At 47.0% G+C, this 13,783-nt stretch overlaps 1 protein-coding gene across 1 annotated transcript in view; it reads right to left on the bottom strand.

Annotated features, from left to right (window-relative positions):
• ALDH4A1 (aldehyde dehydrogenase 4 family member A1) overlaps positions 1-4,381 on the bottom strand; it is a 39,332-nt gene extending 34,951 nt beyond the window's left edge. The window contains 1 exon segment of the mRNA XM_020973131.2: positions 4,272-4,381. Coding sequence (XP_020828790.1) covers positions 4,272-4,330 — 59 coding nt within the window. The 5' untranslated portion in view covers positions 4,331-4,381.
• Between the last annotated feature and the right edge of the window lie 9,402 nt (positions 4,382-13,783).

The raw sequence follows: 13,783 nt of genomic DNA, 5'->3' as shown, positions 1-13,783 counted from the left end.
TATCCCCATCGGCCGCCTCAATATACACAGCAGAATACTGGGACTTGTTCAAGGTCATGCAGGAGCAAAAGCTGGTATTCAAATTCAAGCCCCACCCCCCTTCTCTGTCCAAAGGTCAGACTGGATGCTCTGGCCACCACATCACAAGACCAGTCAGTGAGATACATACAGCATGCCTGCTAACTTTCCCCACTGGCCACAGAGAGCTTCAGGCAACAAAGATGCCAATGGCAGCTGCCAACCTCAGGAATAACCTGGCAGTGTCTACCAGAGACTAAGAAGCAGCATGGCACATGAAGGGCATCAGGGCTGGGAGACCAGAGTTAACCTCACATTCTTTCTTCTAAGGTTCCTTTAAAGCCAGCCTCTTTTGTGGGGATTACTGATCAAATATGGGTTGGACTAGATGCAGCGTGAAGTACTTTTCAACTTTGAGACTGCTTTGGGTCCCCCTCAACCCTCAGGTCATGCTCTAAGCCCTGACAATACATTCTAAGCTCCAATGTCCAGAGAGCTAAGGTCCCATCCAGCCCTGGCAGTCTATGACATCGAAGATATTCAGGAACAATTTTACTGTCCCTCTACATAGCTCAGTCCCTTCCCCATAAGGCAGGCCCTTCTAGGTGCTGCCAGTGAATGTGATTGGTTCAGGTGGCGAAGCAAAAAGAGAAACCAACACAGCAACATCTCCTCTCTTCTACCTTCCCAGCTGAGGTGAGCAGGATAGGGACAAGAACAGGTCAGAGAAACAGTTGAGCCCTGGAGGGGTTGGCCTAGACTTTCAGAGAAAAGATCATTTAATCCTCCCCATACCTGAACAAATCAACTGGTTGCCCTGTCTCTGCTGCAAGACTTCCAGGAAGAGGGCTCCAACACCTTCAAGGCAGCCCATTACACTAGAGGGTAGCTCTGCTGGCAGCTTTCACCTGGCTTCAATCCTACCCAGCCTCTCACTGCCTCCAAGGTTTCCTAGCTGTTATCTAGGGCTCAGGATAAAGCAAAGCTGCCCTTATCAGGGAGATAACAGAAAGAAGATAGAAGAGTCTGGGGAGGAAAAGAAGGGGAAAGTGCAGAGCGGATGAATCCCCAGGCTTAGCTGAGAGGCCTTAAACCTAGGTCAACAAAGGCAGATAGGTGTGGGACCCTCTTAACTTTCATAGGCGTCATCTTTCAGCTCAGTTCAACACAAATGAGTTATGTACAAAGCACAGCACTGGATCCACATCTAAACAACCATCCAAGGGTGTAGACACCACCCCCCCACCTGAGAGATGAGGAAACTGAGGCTCCAGAGGTAAACTGACTTACCTAAGGCCAGACAGAGGTTAAACCAACCTCCACAATAGGGAAGATGAGTCTGGAGAGGTATCCAGACTGCTGGAGTGGATGACCCATAACAGTGAAGAGAGCGCTGGCCCTGGAATCAGGAAGATTTGACTCCCCAGAATCTTTCCAGCAGAGCATCCCCTGTTAATGGGGCTAATTACAATGCCTGTTTTCGACCATAAAGGGGAATTCACCAGTACTTCTAACCTCAGCTACTGAAAGAACAGGAAAGAGGGGACGTCCTATTGGAAGATAAAGAATGGATGTTTAAAAGTCACAGAATGCAGGTATCGCTGAGAGGGCCCTTAAAACATGGAGCACAGTGGATAGAGCAGCCCAGTCTTCCTGACTCCAAATGGGACTCTAGGCAAGTCAGTCAACCTCTACCTGCCTCAGTTTCCCACCACTGTAAAATGGGGATAATAACAGCACCTACCTACCTACCAGTGTCATTGCGAAGTTCAAATGAGATAATAATTGTAAAGTGCTTAGCACAGTGCCTTGCACATAAGTGGTATTATTTAAATGTTAGCTATTATGATGATGATGATGATGATAATGATGATGGAATATTAGAACTCAGGAGGGCCCTAAGAATAAAGGTCACCACAGCTAGAGGGGATCGGGTGGGGAACAACACAAAACAAAAGAGTTTATTTGTTTGTTTGAAACCACTGTTAGCTCAGGCCCCAACTGGATGGATCTGATTTGGACCAGAGTCCACAGTCTGGGAGGGGCCTTAGAAAAGAGAATCAAACTGCTGAAGGCAGCTTTAGCCAAACGGAGACATTGCAAGTCAGATATTTAAGTAACTTTTCCTTAAATGACGTAATGTAGTGTTTCTTCTACTACTCCAAAATGCTTAGAACAGAGAAGATTAGAGTTGAAAAGTCCTTACAGTCTCTCTCAGCTTCAGGTTCCTCAATCGTAAAATGGGGATGACAGCAGTGCCTCCTTCCAAGGTTACTGTGAGGCTCAAATGAGATAACATATGTATATGTTATGTATATCACAAGAGATAACCTCAAAGAGCTAAATAAATAGAGGTATGTTCTTATTATCATCCATGCCTTAGGGCAGGGCTGGGGAACCTGCAGGCCTTCCAGGTTCTTGGGTGCTGCCTATTCAGTCAAAGGGCCTGCTCTTGAGGGCCTAGAGGGCCTGCCTTAGGGTAACGGAGAGAGCACAAGGTCTGCAGGTGAATTTTGTTCAAAGCCGGTTCTGCTCCCTGCTCCCTACTTCGCAGGTAACACTAGATAATTCATTTACTCTCATTGGACCTGAAATCTGTAAAATGAGACAGATTCCACAGGCCATCCCATGAAGCCTCATTTTACAGATTTAGAAAACTGAGGCCCACTGAGGGAGTGTCTGCCTAGAAGCAGCTGTTTTGCTTCACATACAAGGCAGAGACATTGATTAACTCTGACAGCACAGCTCAGCTCAGCACTGTGGCATTCAGGATAGGATAACTGAAGCGGCATGTCTTAGCATTTTAGGGAACCAACCTGCTAAAGAAGAGAGTCCAAAGGGGAAGGGAAGGAAGATGAGAGAGTCAGCTAAGAAGAGAGTGGGGGAAGGGGATGGCTCTAATATTTGAAAGAAATAGAAATAAATGGTAACAGGAGAGATCCCTCAGCAAGGTTCCAATGAAGGCTAGTTGGATCAGACTGGATAATAATTTCATACAGGTTTAGAGCTGTAGGGAGAAGAAAAGAGTATTAGTAAAGTTTTGAAAGAGGAGAGCTTTCGGAATAAATCAGAGAATTGTAATCCTAAACTGAGAGACAGGGGACTTGGGTTACAGTGCCTCCTCTGCCCCCACCCCAAATGTATGATCTTAAGGTCACTTCCCTTCTCCTGGGCCTCAGCTGCCTCCTCTTTAAAATGCAGGAGGGGGTAGGTCCCTGGACTATATGATCAATGGTCCCTTTCTGTTCTAAGGTTCTAGGCTTCAGGAGCCAGGGTGAAGTAGCAGGAGACTCCCAAGCTCTGAGAAGTAACTCAGAGAAACAGATGCACTAACAGAGTACAAGCCATGATACAACAAAGACTCAGAGCACAGGTTCCACTGGGGAGAGAGGGTTCAATTTTGGGGCTTGGGCACAAGTGGGGAGCTGGCCTCCATCCTCAGAGGGGAAAAATCCAGACCTAGAAGACTTTCTGGAAGACTCTCTTGAGGGGAGAAGAGTGGGGGAAATTGAGAGATCTGATGGGGGGGCGCGACCCTAAAGGATCCAGTGGGTGGAAAGAAATCACTCCCTAGGGGAAAAGAGAGTGGGGGAGAGGATGTCCCTGTGAAAGGGGAGGGTGCCTCTAAAACTCAAGGAAGCCTAACCATTTTGTGTGTGTCATGGGCTTCTGACAGTGTGGTGAAGCCTATGGACTCCTCAGAAACATGTTTTTAAATGAACAACATAAAATACATAGGATTAGGAAGGAAATCAATTATCCCGAAATAGTTACCAAAATATTTTTTACAACCAAGTTTGAAGTCCCCAGGTTAAAAAGCTCTATCCTAAAGGATCCATTGGGTGGAGAGAGAAATATAGTGAAGGGAAGTAGGTCCTGGGGGAGACTGCTCTTAGAGGAAGGGGTCTCAGGGATCCAACTGGGGGGAGGGCCCCGAGAGATCCAGTGAGAAAGGGAGATCCTGAGGGCGCAGAGGGGGAGGGGGGTCCTGTGGCTCCCGTGGCAATGGGGTCCCGAAGCTGCAGAAGGGAAGGGGTCCTAAAACTCCAGGAAAAAGGGGGTCCCTGAGCGTGCAGAAGAGGAAGGGTCCTGAGACTCCAGTAGGGGAGGGGGGTCGTGAGGCTCCAGGAACAAGGGGGTCCCTGAGGGTGCAAAGGAGGGGGTCCTGAGGCTCCAGTAGGGGAGGGGATCGTAGGGCTCCAAGGGAATCCTGGGGGGAGGGCAGGGGAATCGCCCCCGGGCCGGACACTCACCCCGCCTGCCAGGGGCCGCAGAGCAGGGTGCGGCGGAGCTGGGGCAGCAGCAACAGCATCTCGAGCACACGGCGGCGGCTGCGCGGCGGAAGCAGCAAGTGCAGAATTGGCAGTTTTCTCTAAAGCCCCTGCGCCTCGAGCCCCGCCCGGTCCGCACCACCGAGGAGGGGGGAGAATCTGCCCACACCCGAGCCTCCCTCACTCTCTGGCTCAAGAAGAAATAAGAACATGGAAAAGCCATATCAAACACCGCGTGTTTCCCGAGGACTGCCCTAACACGGCTCCACTCAGAAGAACCCCACCCCTACCCCAAGACCCTTGTACTACATCCCCCCGCCTTCCTCTTGGTTCAGCCCGATCCCCAAGGTGAGAACAGGACAAGAAGAAGGCGTGAACGCTGCTGGCCAATCAGAACGATATGTGAAGCCTTCGGACCTATCAGAAACTCCGTTTATATAGCGGCCTATGGTGGAGGGGAGGGGGAAATGGAAGCCAATGGGAAGGCCGAGAATTCCCACGTGCTAGAGAGGAAGCGAGTCTGAAGCCTGGACTCGGGCCAAGATTGAGCAAAGATGTTGGATTTGCTCCTTAGTACCTGGCCTTTGTATGTCTAGGAAAAGCCCTGGAATTTGTAGGAACTGACCCTCCCCATTTCAGTCACGTCTTACTCTTCATGACTTGGGGATTTTCTTAGCAAAGATATTGGAGTAGTTTTCCATTTTCTTCTCCATGATGATGATGCAAACAGGGTTAACCTTGTTTGCCCAGGGTCACACAGCTAGGAAGGTCTGAGGCAGGATTTGAACTCAAGAAGATGAGTCTTCCTGACTGCAGACTCAGCGCTCTGAGCACTTTCACACCTAGCTGCCCCCTCCCATTTCTCTCCCTAGAGGTTAGGAACCTCTAATTGTCTGCTCCAGTCAATTAAAATAAACATTAGCCAAGTGCCTCCTATATCCAGATCCTGGGTATATCTTGAAGGATCTTCCCTTAAAGAGCCTCAAGGACTTTAATATCTACCCCTTGGGAGACCTGGGTATTTAAATCTGTTGGTAATAGGAAACCTCGGTAGACTTTAGATCAAGGAAGCGTGCAGAAGGTTATTTTGGAAAAAGGAGGGGTTATTAGAAATATTCCAGGTAAGAGGTGATAAGGCTCTGAACTAGGGTGGTGGCTAGTAGATGAGGAAAGGCATTAAAAAATGCTGTGAACAGAGAATTGACAAATCTTGGCAACTGGATGTGGGAGCTGAGATGAAAACGGTCAAACATGACCCTGGAGATTTGAGCCTGGGGGGGTGTGGAAGATGGTGGTGCCATGGACAGAAGGGGATGGTAGATTTTGCTGTTCTTTTGTACGTAACATTCCATTTCCTGCCTCTATCTCTAATTTGTCTTGTCTGTCTCTTGTTTGTACTGTAAGGGGATTTATGATTCTCATATTAATATATGTGTAATGATTACACTAACTCTAGATATTTTTGAACTCTCATTTTCCTGGTTTGGGAGTCAGAGCTGCAGCCCACATGTCGAAGCTGCAGGTGATAAAGCAAGGACTCTTGACACTCTCACAATTCCTTCATTCCAGTGCTTGTAACCAGAAAAAAAAAATGAACGAACCCGAGGCTACTGCACTCCTGTTCCCATCGTGCTAACGGCTCAACAACCCTTAAGACTTGAGACAGTCAACCCAAGAACACCTGAATTGTACACTCGTAGGACTGTCATGAGAAGTATTTCAAGATTTGATTTGATTGCATTGTGATCCGCCACTGTTGAAGTATAGGGGTGCTGAGATCCCAAAATCAAGACACACAGTCCTGTCCAAATGAATTTGACCCAGGCCAAAGTTTATTAGAACACATCGATCTAACTTGATTGATTTGGTGAGATTTAAAGGAGTTAAGTGACTTGCCCAGGGTCACACACAGAGCTAGTAAGCATCCTGTCTTTGAGGCCGGATTTGAACTCAGGTCCATCTTGACTACAAGGCTGGAGCTTTATCCCCTACACCACCTAGCCACCCCGAATCTACGCATTTATATCACTAATGCAAGTGGGCCAGAGATCTTAAGCATCTGAGCACCTTAATGGAGGCCAGATGGACTATATACAGAAAGACTGTGGGAGGGATCTAGGAGTGGCCAAGTAGTCTGGGATGACTAGAGGAGGTAACAGAATGCCAGGGACCTTGGCCACCTGGCCTAGGAAGAATGGAGTCTAGATAGGATTAAGGGTAGGAAGTGGCCCGGGGCCATGTGGGGTAATAGACAATGGAGGGCTGGGTTACATTAAGGGTAACCTGAGATTTGGGAGATTGGGTTTTAGGCAATAGTGAAAGGCCAGTAGATAGGATTATGGCCTCCAGGGCTTTTCCCTTTTGGGGTCCAGATCCCAAAGACATGGTCTTTTTCTTTTAGGGGTTCAGATGCCATCCCCATCACCACCACCCCTGCCTTGTGATTTTTATGTATATAAACTCTGCCTTTGCCCCAGCAAGACAAGCCGTCTCCAGGTGATCTTTGTTTGCAAACTTGCCTTCCTCACTCTGAAATTAATTAAACCACTGCTTAATTCCTGACACACCTGTCTCTGTCCAGCTCAGTTCAGCTCCCACCATTTCCAGATTAGAGACCCTTAGTCCACACTATATTTAAAATTCTTTTGACATTAGACTATAAGCTTGCAAAACCAGAACTGTCTTTTGCTTTTCTTTTTATCCCCAGTGCTTAGCACGGTGCCTGGCACATAGTAGGTGTTTAATAAATGCCGATTGACTGACTCTGTGCCTTTGCACAGACTGTCACCCACACCTGGAATGGATGCTTTTCATCTTTGCTTCTGAAATCACCTCCAAGGTGTAGCACGAGGGTCTTGGGGTGGGGATGGGGGTTCTTTTAAGCGGAGCCATGTCAGCAGCAGTCCTTGGTAACCACGAGGTGTTTGATATGACTTTTATGTGTTCTTCTTTCTGTTTGGGCCAGAGACATCTCCAAGGCCTCCTTCGAGAGGCCTTTCCTAATTCCTGTCTTCTCAGTGCCTCTCTTCCCCCTATACTGTGAATTTTCTTTTTTTTGCAAATGTCCTGTATTTGTTGTGAATTTCTGAAACTATATTATATTGTTATCAACTATATCATATTACCCCTAGTAATATAAGCTAGGTGGTACAGTGGATAGAGTACTGGGCCTTAAGTCAAGAAGACAGCTTCCTGAGTTCAAATCTGGCCTCACATACTTATTAGCTGTGTGACCCTGGGCAAGTCACTTAACCCTGCTTGTCTCAGTTTCCTTAACTGTCAGACGAACTGGAGAAGGAAATGGCAAACCACTCCAGTATCTCTGCCAAGAAAACCACAATTGGGGTCACAAAGAGTTTCACTAAAAAAAAAAAACTGAACAACCACAATATAAGTATATATGATAATATACATACCTCTAGAGTAACTCCTAGGTGTGCCTGGCACATAGTAAAAGCCCAATAAATGTTTGTTGATTGAGTCAAAAGGAACCTTAAAAGTCATCTAGTCCAATATCTTCATTTGTTTTTATTTTATTTTATTTTATTTTTATTTTTGCTTTTTTGGTGAGGCAGTCGGGGTTAAGTGACTTGCCCAGGGTCACACAGCTAGTTAAGTATCAAGTGTCTGAGGTCAAATTTGAATTCAGGTCCTCCTGACTCCAAGGCTTGGAGCTCTAAGCACTTCGCCACCTAGCTGCCCGTTTTTACTTTTAAAACACATTTTGTTGATGTAGTTATCTTTACATTGCAGCTGTTTGTCATCCCGCCTTCAAGATCAACCTCCCTTGTGACAAAGAAAAACAGTTAAGCAAAAACACTGACTACAGTAACTTCATCTGACAATGTATATAACATTCCATCTTAGTGGTCCCCACCTCAATGCCATGAGGGAGGAAGTATGTTTGCTAACCCTTCTCCAGTACTATTTTCCATTACGCAAGAATTTGACTTCCCTTTAGTGATTTTAATTTCATTTACATTGGTGTCATCATTCTGTAGAATGTCCTCCTTACTTCACCCTGCAGCCAGTCCCCTCATTTCTTTCTTTCTTTCTTTCTTTTGGAGGCAGTCGGGGTTAAGTGATATGTGTAGGGTCACACAGCTAGCAAGTATCTGAGGCCAAATTTGACAGTCCTCTCATTTTACAAAGGAGGAAACTGAAGCCTGGAGAGAAATAGGATGAGTTCCGTTCCAGAGAAGCTGAGTTTGTGTTTTTGGCAGGACAGCCAGGTAGAAATGTCCAGAGGGCAGCTGGAGATACAGCAGCGGGAGTTTAGGGGAAGAGATTAAAGCTACAGGAATAGATTTAATAGTACCCTGTAAAGAGAAGATAAGATTGCCATGGGAGAGAATGGAGAGAGAGAGAAGAGGGCTCCAGACAGAGCTTAGGAGAAGGACACCCTTCTCACCCACCACTCAGGAGGTGGGAAGCCATGGGTGAGAAGAGCAAAGCAGGCAGGCAGGCATGGATAGGCTGGGTTCTACATCTTTGGAGAGAGTCCCCACATCAATGAGATCACAGCTTCACTGAAGGCAGAATAGTCAAAGAGCAGTGAGAGATGGTGATGAGTGCAGACAGCAAATAGACATCCTCTCTAGGAGTGTCAGAGGAAAAGGAGGAGACATACAGGATTTTAAGGAGAAAATAGGGTCAATAGAAGGTTTTAGGGGGGTTGTTTTTAAGGCTAGAAATGATATGAGCATTTTAGGGGGTAGTGAAAAAAGGAGAGGGAGTGGGGAAAGGAAGAGAGAGGAGAAGGAGAAAGGGGAAAAGAAAAGTTGAAGGTCAAAGGAGAAAAAAAAAAGAAGGAAGAAAAAAGGGCCCAGGGGGGAAAGAGAGGAAGAGGAGAGGTAGGAAAGAAAACGAATCACTAACAAGGCAACTTCCTGAAAGAGACAGGAAGAGATACTAAGGGTGTAATTGGAGTTAGCCACACAGAGAGAATGGCCACCTCTTCTTTCTCAGAGACTAGAACCAAGGAGTTAGATGACCTCACTAGGCCAAAGTCAAGCTTTAGTGTGTCTGACTGTGGCTGATCAGACTAATATGAGCTCCAAATGCTCTACCACAGGTTGGGCACAAATAGTCTATGTGAACCTTCGGGGTGGATTCTCTAAGTTTGTGTCTCTTACATTTCTCTTGAGCTACAGTTTTGCTTTGCTCATAGAGCACAGCACCCTATGCTGAGTGGCCGTGTGCCAGTGTCTCCCATGTCACACAATCAGTTCCAAAATTCTTTTTTGTTTTTTGGCTAGGCAGTGGGGTTAAGTGACTTGCCCAGAGTCACACAGCTAGTAAGTGTTATGTGTCTGAGACCAGATTTGAACTCAGGTCCTCCTGAATTCAGGGCTGGTGCTCTATCTACTATGCTACCTAGCTGCCCCCTATTTCCAAAATTCTTAAGAGAGACCTTGAAAGTATCCTTGTATCTCTTCCTCTGACCACCACGCAAGCGCTCGCCTCGTGAATTCTCCATAAAATTATCTTTTTGGCAAGCATACATTTTGCTTTCGAGCGATGTGACCAGCCCATCAGAGTCGTGCTCTCTGAAGCAGAATTTGAATGCTTGGCAATTTAGTTCAAGGAAGTACCTCAGTGTCTGGTATCTTATCCTGCCAGGTGATCTTCAGAATCTTTCTAAGACAATTCAAATGGAAGTGATTCAGTTCCTGGCATGGCACTGGTAGACTGTCAGGGTTTCACAGGCATACAACAGTGCACAAGGGCTCTGTAGACCTTCAGTTGAATACCTCTTCTCTCCCACACTTTCCTTTGGAGCCTCCCAAATGCTGAGCTAGCTCTGGCAACGCATTATCAATGTGTACATCCCTGGAAAGCACGCTGGCAAGGTAGGTGAACTTATCCACAGCATTCCAAACTCCTCCATTTGCTGTAGCCGATGGTTCCATGTAAGGATGGCGTGGTGCTGGCTGATGGAGCAGCTGTGTTTTCTTGGCGTTAATTGTTAGACCAGAATTAGCACAAGCAGCAGAGAATCGATCCAATTGTTGCAACTCGGCTTAGAGGCTGCACTGAGTGCATAACCATCTGCAAACAGAAGACCATGCACCAACACTCCCTCCACTCTGATCTTGGCTTGTAGCCTTTTCATGTTGAAGAATCTGCCATCAGTGCAGTGGCTGACCTTGATGCTATGTTCATCGTCACCTAAAGCATTTGTCTTTTCTTTTCTTTTCTTTTTTAGTGAGGCAATTGGGATTAAGTGACTTGCCCAGAGTCACACAGCCAGTGAGTATTATGCGTCTGAGGCCGGATTTGAACTCAGGTCCTCCTGACTTCAGGGTCAGTGCTCTATCCACTGTGCCACCTAGCTGCCCCATCACCAAAAGCATTTGACAACATCACTGAAAACATCATGCTAAAAAGCATGGAAGCAAGCACACAGCCTTGTTTCACTCTATTGGTGACTGGGAAAGCATGACAGCATTGTACATCATCTAGAGCCCCAGGCAAGCACGCTGTCATTAAACTGACGTACAGTACTGATGAACTTCTCTGGGCAACCAAATTTTGACATAATTTTCCACAAGTCATTACAACCAACAGTATCAAAGGCCTTGGTCACATCTACACATGTTGTGTACACACCTCTGTTCTGCTCCTGGCATTTTTCCTGGACCATTCCTTGGCCTTTTCTTGTTTGTTTTTTTGTTTTGGTGAGGCAATTGGGGTTAAGTAACACAGCTAGTAAGTGTCAAATGTCTGAGGTCGGATTTGAACTCAGGTCCTCCAGACCCCAAGACCAGAGCTCTATCCACTGAGCCAGCTAGCTGCCCCACCTTGGCCTTTTCTGAAGCCAGGCTGGCTCTCAGGTAGATGACCATCTTCCAAGTGAAGGATCAGCCTATCAAGGTGGACTCTGGCAAGAATCTTGCCATCAATGACTAAGAGAGAGACCCCCTGTGGTTGTCACAGGACAATCTATTTCCTTTACCTTTATAGAGATGGACAATGGAGGCATCCTTGAACTCCTGGAGATTAAACTCCTCTTGCCATGTAACCTGGAAATTTTCAGTTAGCTTTTGTATGAGCAATGGACCTCCTACCTTGTAAATCTCAGCTGGACTAGAAACAGCACCAGGTGCTTTGCCACAGGAAAAGGAGCCTAATGGTATTCCAAACCTCTTCTTCAGTTGGAACTTCAGCTAGGGAGGGATTGATTTCAACTTGAGGTAAATGGTCAATGGCTTAAGAGAGGAGGTGGAAAGATTTGGATTGTGGGAGGAGGAACGTCGAGGTCAGGATGAATGGCTTTGATCTTAACAAAGTAGGGAATGAGGTCATGTACTGAGAGAGGAGGTTGCAGTGGAGATGTGGGCTAGAGAGAGGGGAAGGTTTAGAAGAGCTGCCTTGGGTGGGGAATCAAACAGATAAATAAAAGGTTTGCCAGGCAGCCGGGAAGGCCTCATAGAGGTGAGAAGATAGGGATGTGTCTTGGACCAAGCCAGCATGGTTGGGGGCCTTAAGTGACTTCCCGACACAACCCTCTTTTGCTCAGAATTGAGAAGGTGGATGGAAGGAAGTTGGGGAGCACCAGGAGGAAGTAGAGGAGAGTAGATCCAGGGCTAAGGATTACCAGGATGAGTATGAACTACAGAAGGTACTAAAGGGCCAGACAGTGACTTACTGAGCTGTTAAAGACTACAAAGGGAGGAAAGTGAGGCCAGAGCCAGGGTGATAGACTGGGAGGGCAGTGAGTAACTGAAGGACTAGTGGGGTGGAGGTAAGAACAGGCAGCATTGTGGGAGATGGAGGTGGGAAGATCTGGGTTCAAATCCTGCCTCTGGTTCTTGCTGTTTGACCCTGGGTAAGTCACTTGGCCTCTCTAGGCCTCAGTTTCCTCATCTATAAAATGAGGTTGGACTTGAGGACCTTTAACATCTCCAGATCTAGATCTATGATTGTATGAAGGGAACTTCTGGATCTCAGAGGCGGCATCATTTGGGAGGCACAGCAGGGCCGAAGGGCATAGGACTTTGGAGCTGGAAGGACCACAGGAGCCAATCTCCTTATCTTATAGTTTTTCTTATTTTACAAGTCTTTCTCCTTTCTATTTTTTTCAATGAACAGAATATATGTAAATAAAAGTTTTAATTTTTCAAAAAAAAAATCCCACAAACATTTTGTAGATGAGGAAACTGAGGCCTGGTGAAGCTAAGTGACTTGCCCAAGTTCTAATAGGCAGCAAGTCGCAACAGCAGAATTTGACTCCAGGCCCTGGCTCCAAATTCAGCACTTTTTATATTCTAGGCATAGAAGAGCAGGAGAGAAGGGAGGAGGGGGAAGAGGTGGGGAGGTAGACAGAGAGAGGAGGCGGGGAGAAAAGGAGAGAAGATGGAGAGAGAGAACGGGAGACAGGAGGAGGGAGAGAGAAAGGGAGGAACAGAGAGGAAAAAGGAAGACAGAGGAGGGAGAGAGAAAAAGAAGAGAGGAGGGAGGGAGGATGGAGAGAGAAAGGGAGACAGAGGAGGGGGAAAGAAAGGGAAAGAAGGAAAAAGAGGGAGGGAGAAAGGATGGAGAGAGAGAAAGGGAGACAGCAGGGAGAGAGAAAGGGAAGAACAGAGAGAGAGAAAGGGAGACAGAGGAGGGGGAAAGAAAGGGAAAGGAGAGGGAAGAAGGATGGAGAGAGAGAGAAAAAAAGGGAGAGGAGGAGGGAGAGAAAAGGAGAGAGGGAGAGGAAGAAGGGGGAGAAAGAGGGAGGGAGATATGCCAAAATCAAACAAGATTTAAATATATATATGTATAGACATACGCATAGACACATATGCAAGTATACATATGCAAAAATCAAGGAAGACAGTTGTCACCCTTGAGAAGCTTACCTTCTAACAGAGGAAGACGCCATGTAAAGGGGTTGCTGGAAGTGAGGTGTGGGGGAGAAGAGAGGAGAATGGTCCAGGAGGCTGCAGGGTGCCCTGCTTCCCTACTCGATAGTCAAAAGCTTGTGCTTTGGCGAGGGAGGGGGGCAATCACAGTAATTTCTGGCTGGGTGGAGATGATCTGAGAGGGAGACATAGGCAGGGAGACTGCAGTGAGTCATCTGGGGCACCAACACTCAGGTGGCAGCCTGGGGGGGCACACAGCTAGTGATGCCAGAGAGGGGATTTGAATCCAGGGTCTGCCTCCAACAAGAGACCTTGATGAAGGCTCCTGGCATGTCCGTTTGGCCCCTGTGACAAACTTCTGGGAGTGGCACCATGGGAGAACACAGACCCCCTGGATTGTTGGAAGGCTGGCATCTTTCTTGATCTGACTCCAGTTCTCTCCCACTATAACCAGCTGCCTCTAGCTCCAGACAGAGTCAGGAATGATTTCATTTATCTCTGTATGCCTGGGGCCAGTACGGTGCCTGGCATCCACTCGGTCCTGTCCTGAGCTGTTTGCATGTTTTCTTCCCCATCAGTGAGTGCGTCTTTGGCCTTTGCCCAGCACACAGTAGGTACTTAATAAATGCTTGTTCTCCCCTCACC

Source organism: Phascolarctos cinereus, unplaced genomic scaffold, assembly GCF_003287225.1.
Source record: "Phascolarctos cinereus isolate Bilbo 61053 unplaced genomic scaffold, phaCin_HiC Scaffold_726;HRSCAF=1367, whole genome shotgun sequence".
In the NCBI taxonomy this organism is placed as follows: domain Eukaryota; kingdom Metazoa; phylum Chordata; class Mammalia; order Diprotodontia; family Phascolarctidae; genus Phascolarctos; species Phascolarctos cinereus.
This window is presented reverse-complemented; position numbering and strand designations above follow the sequence as displayed.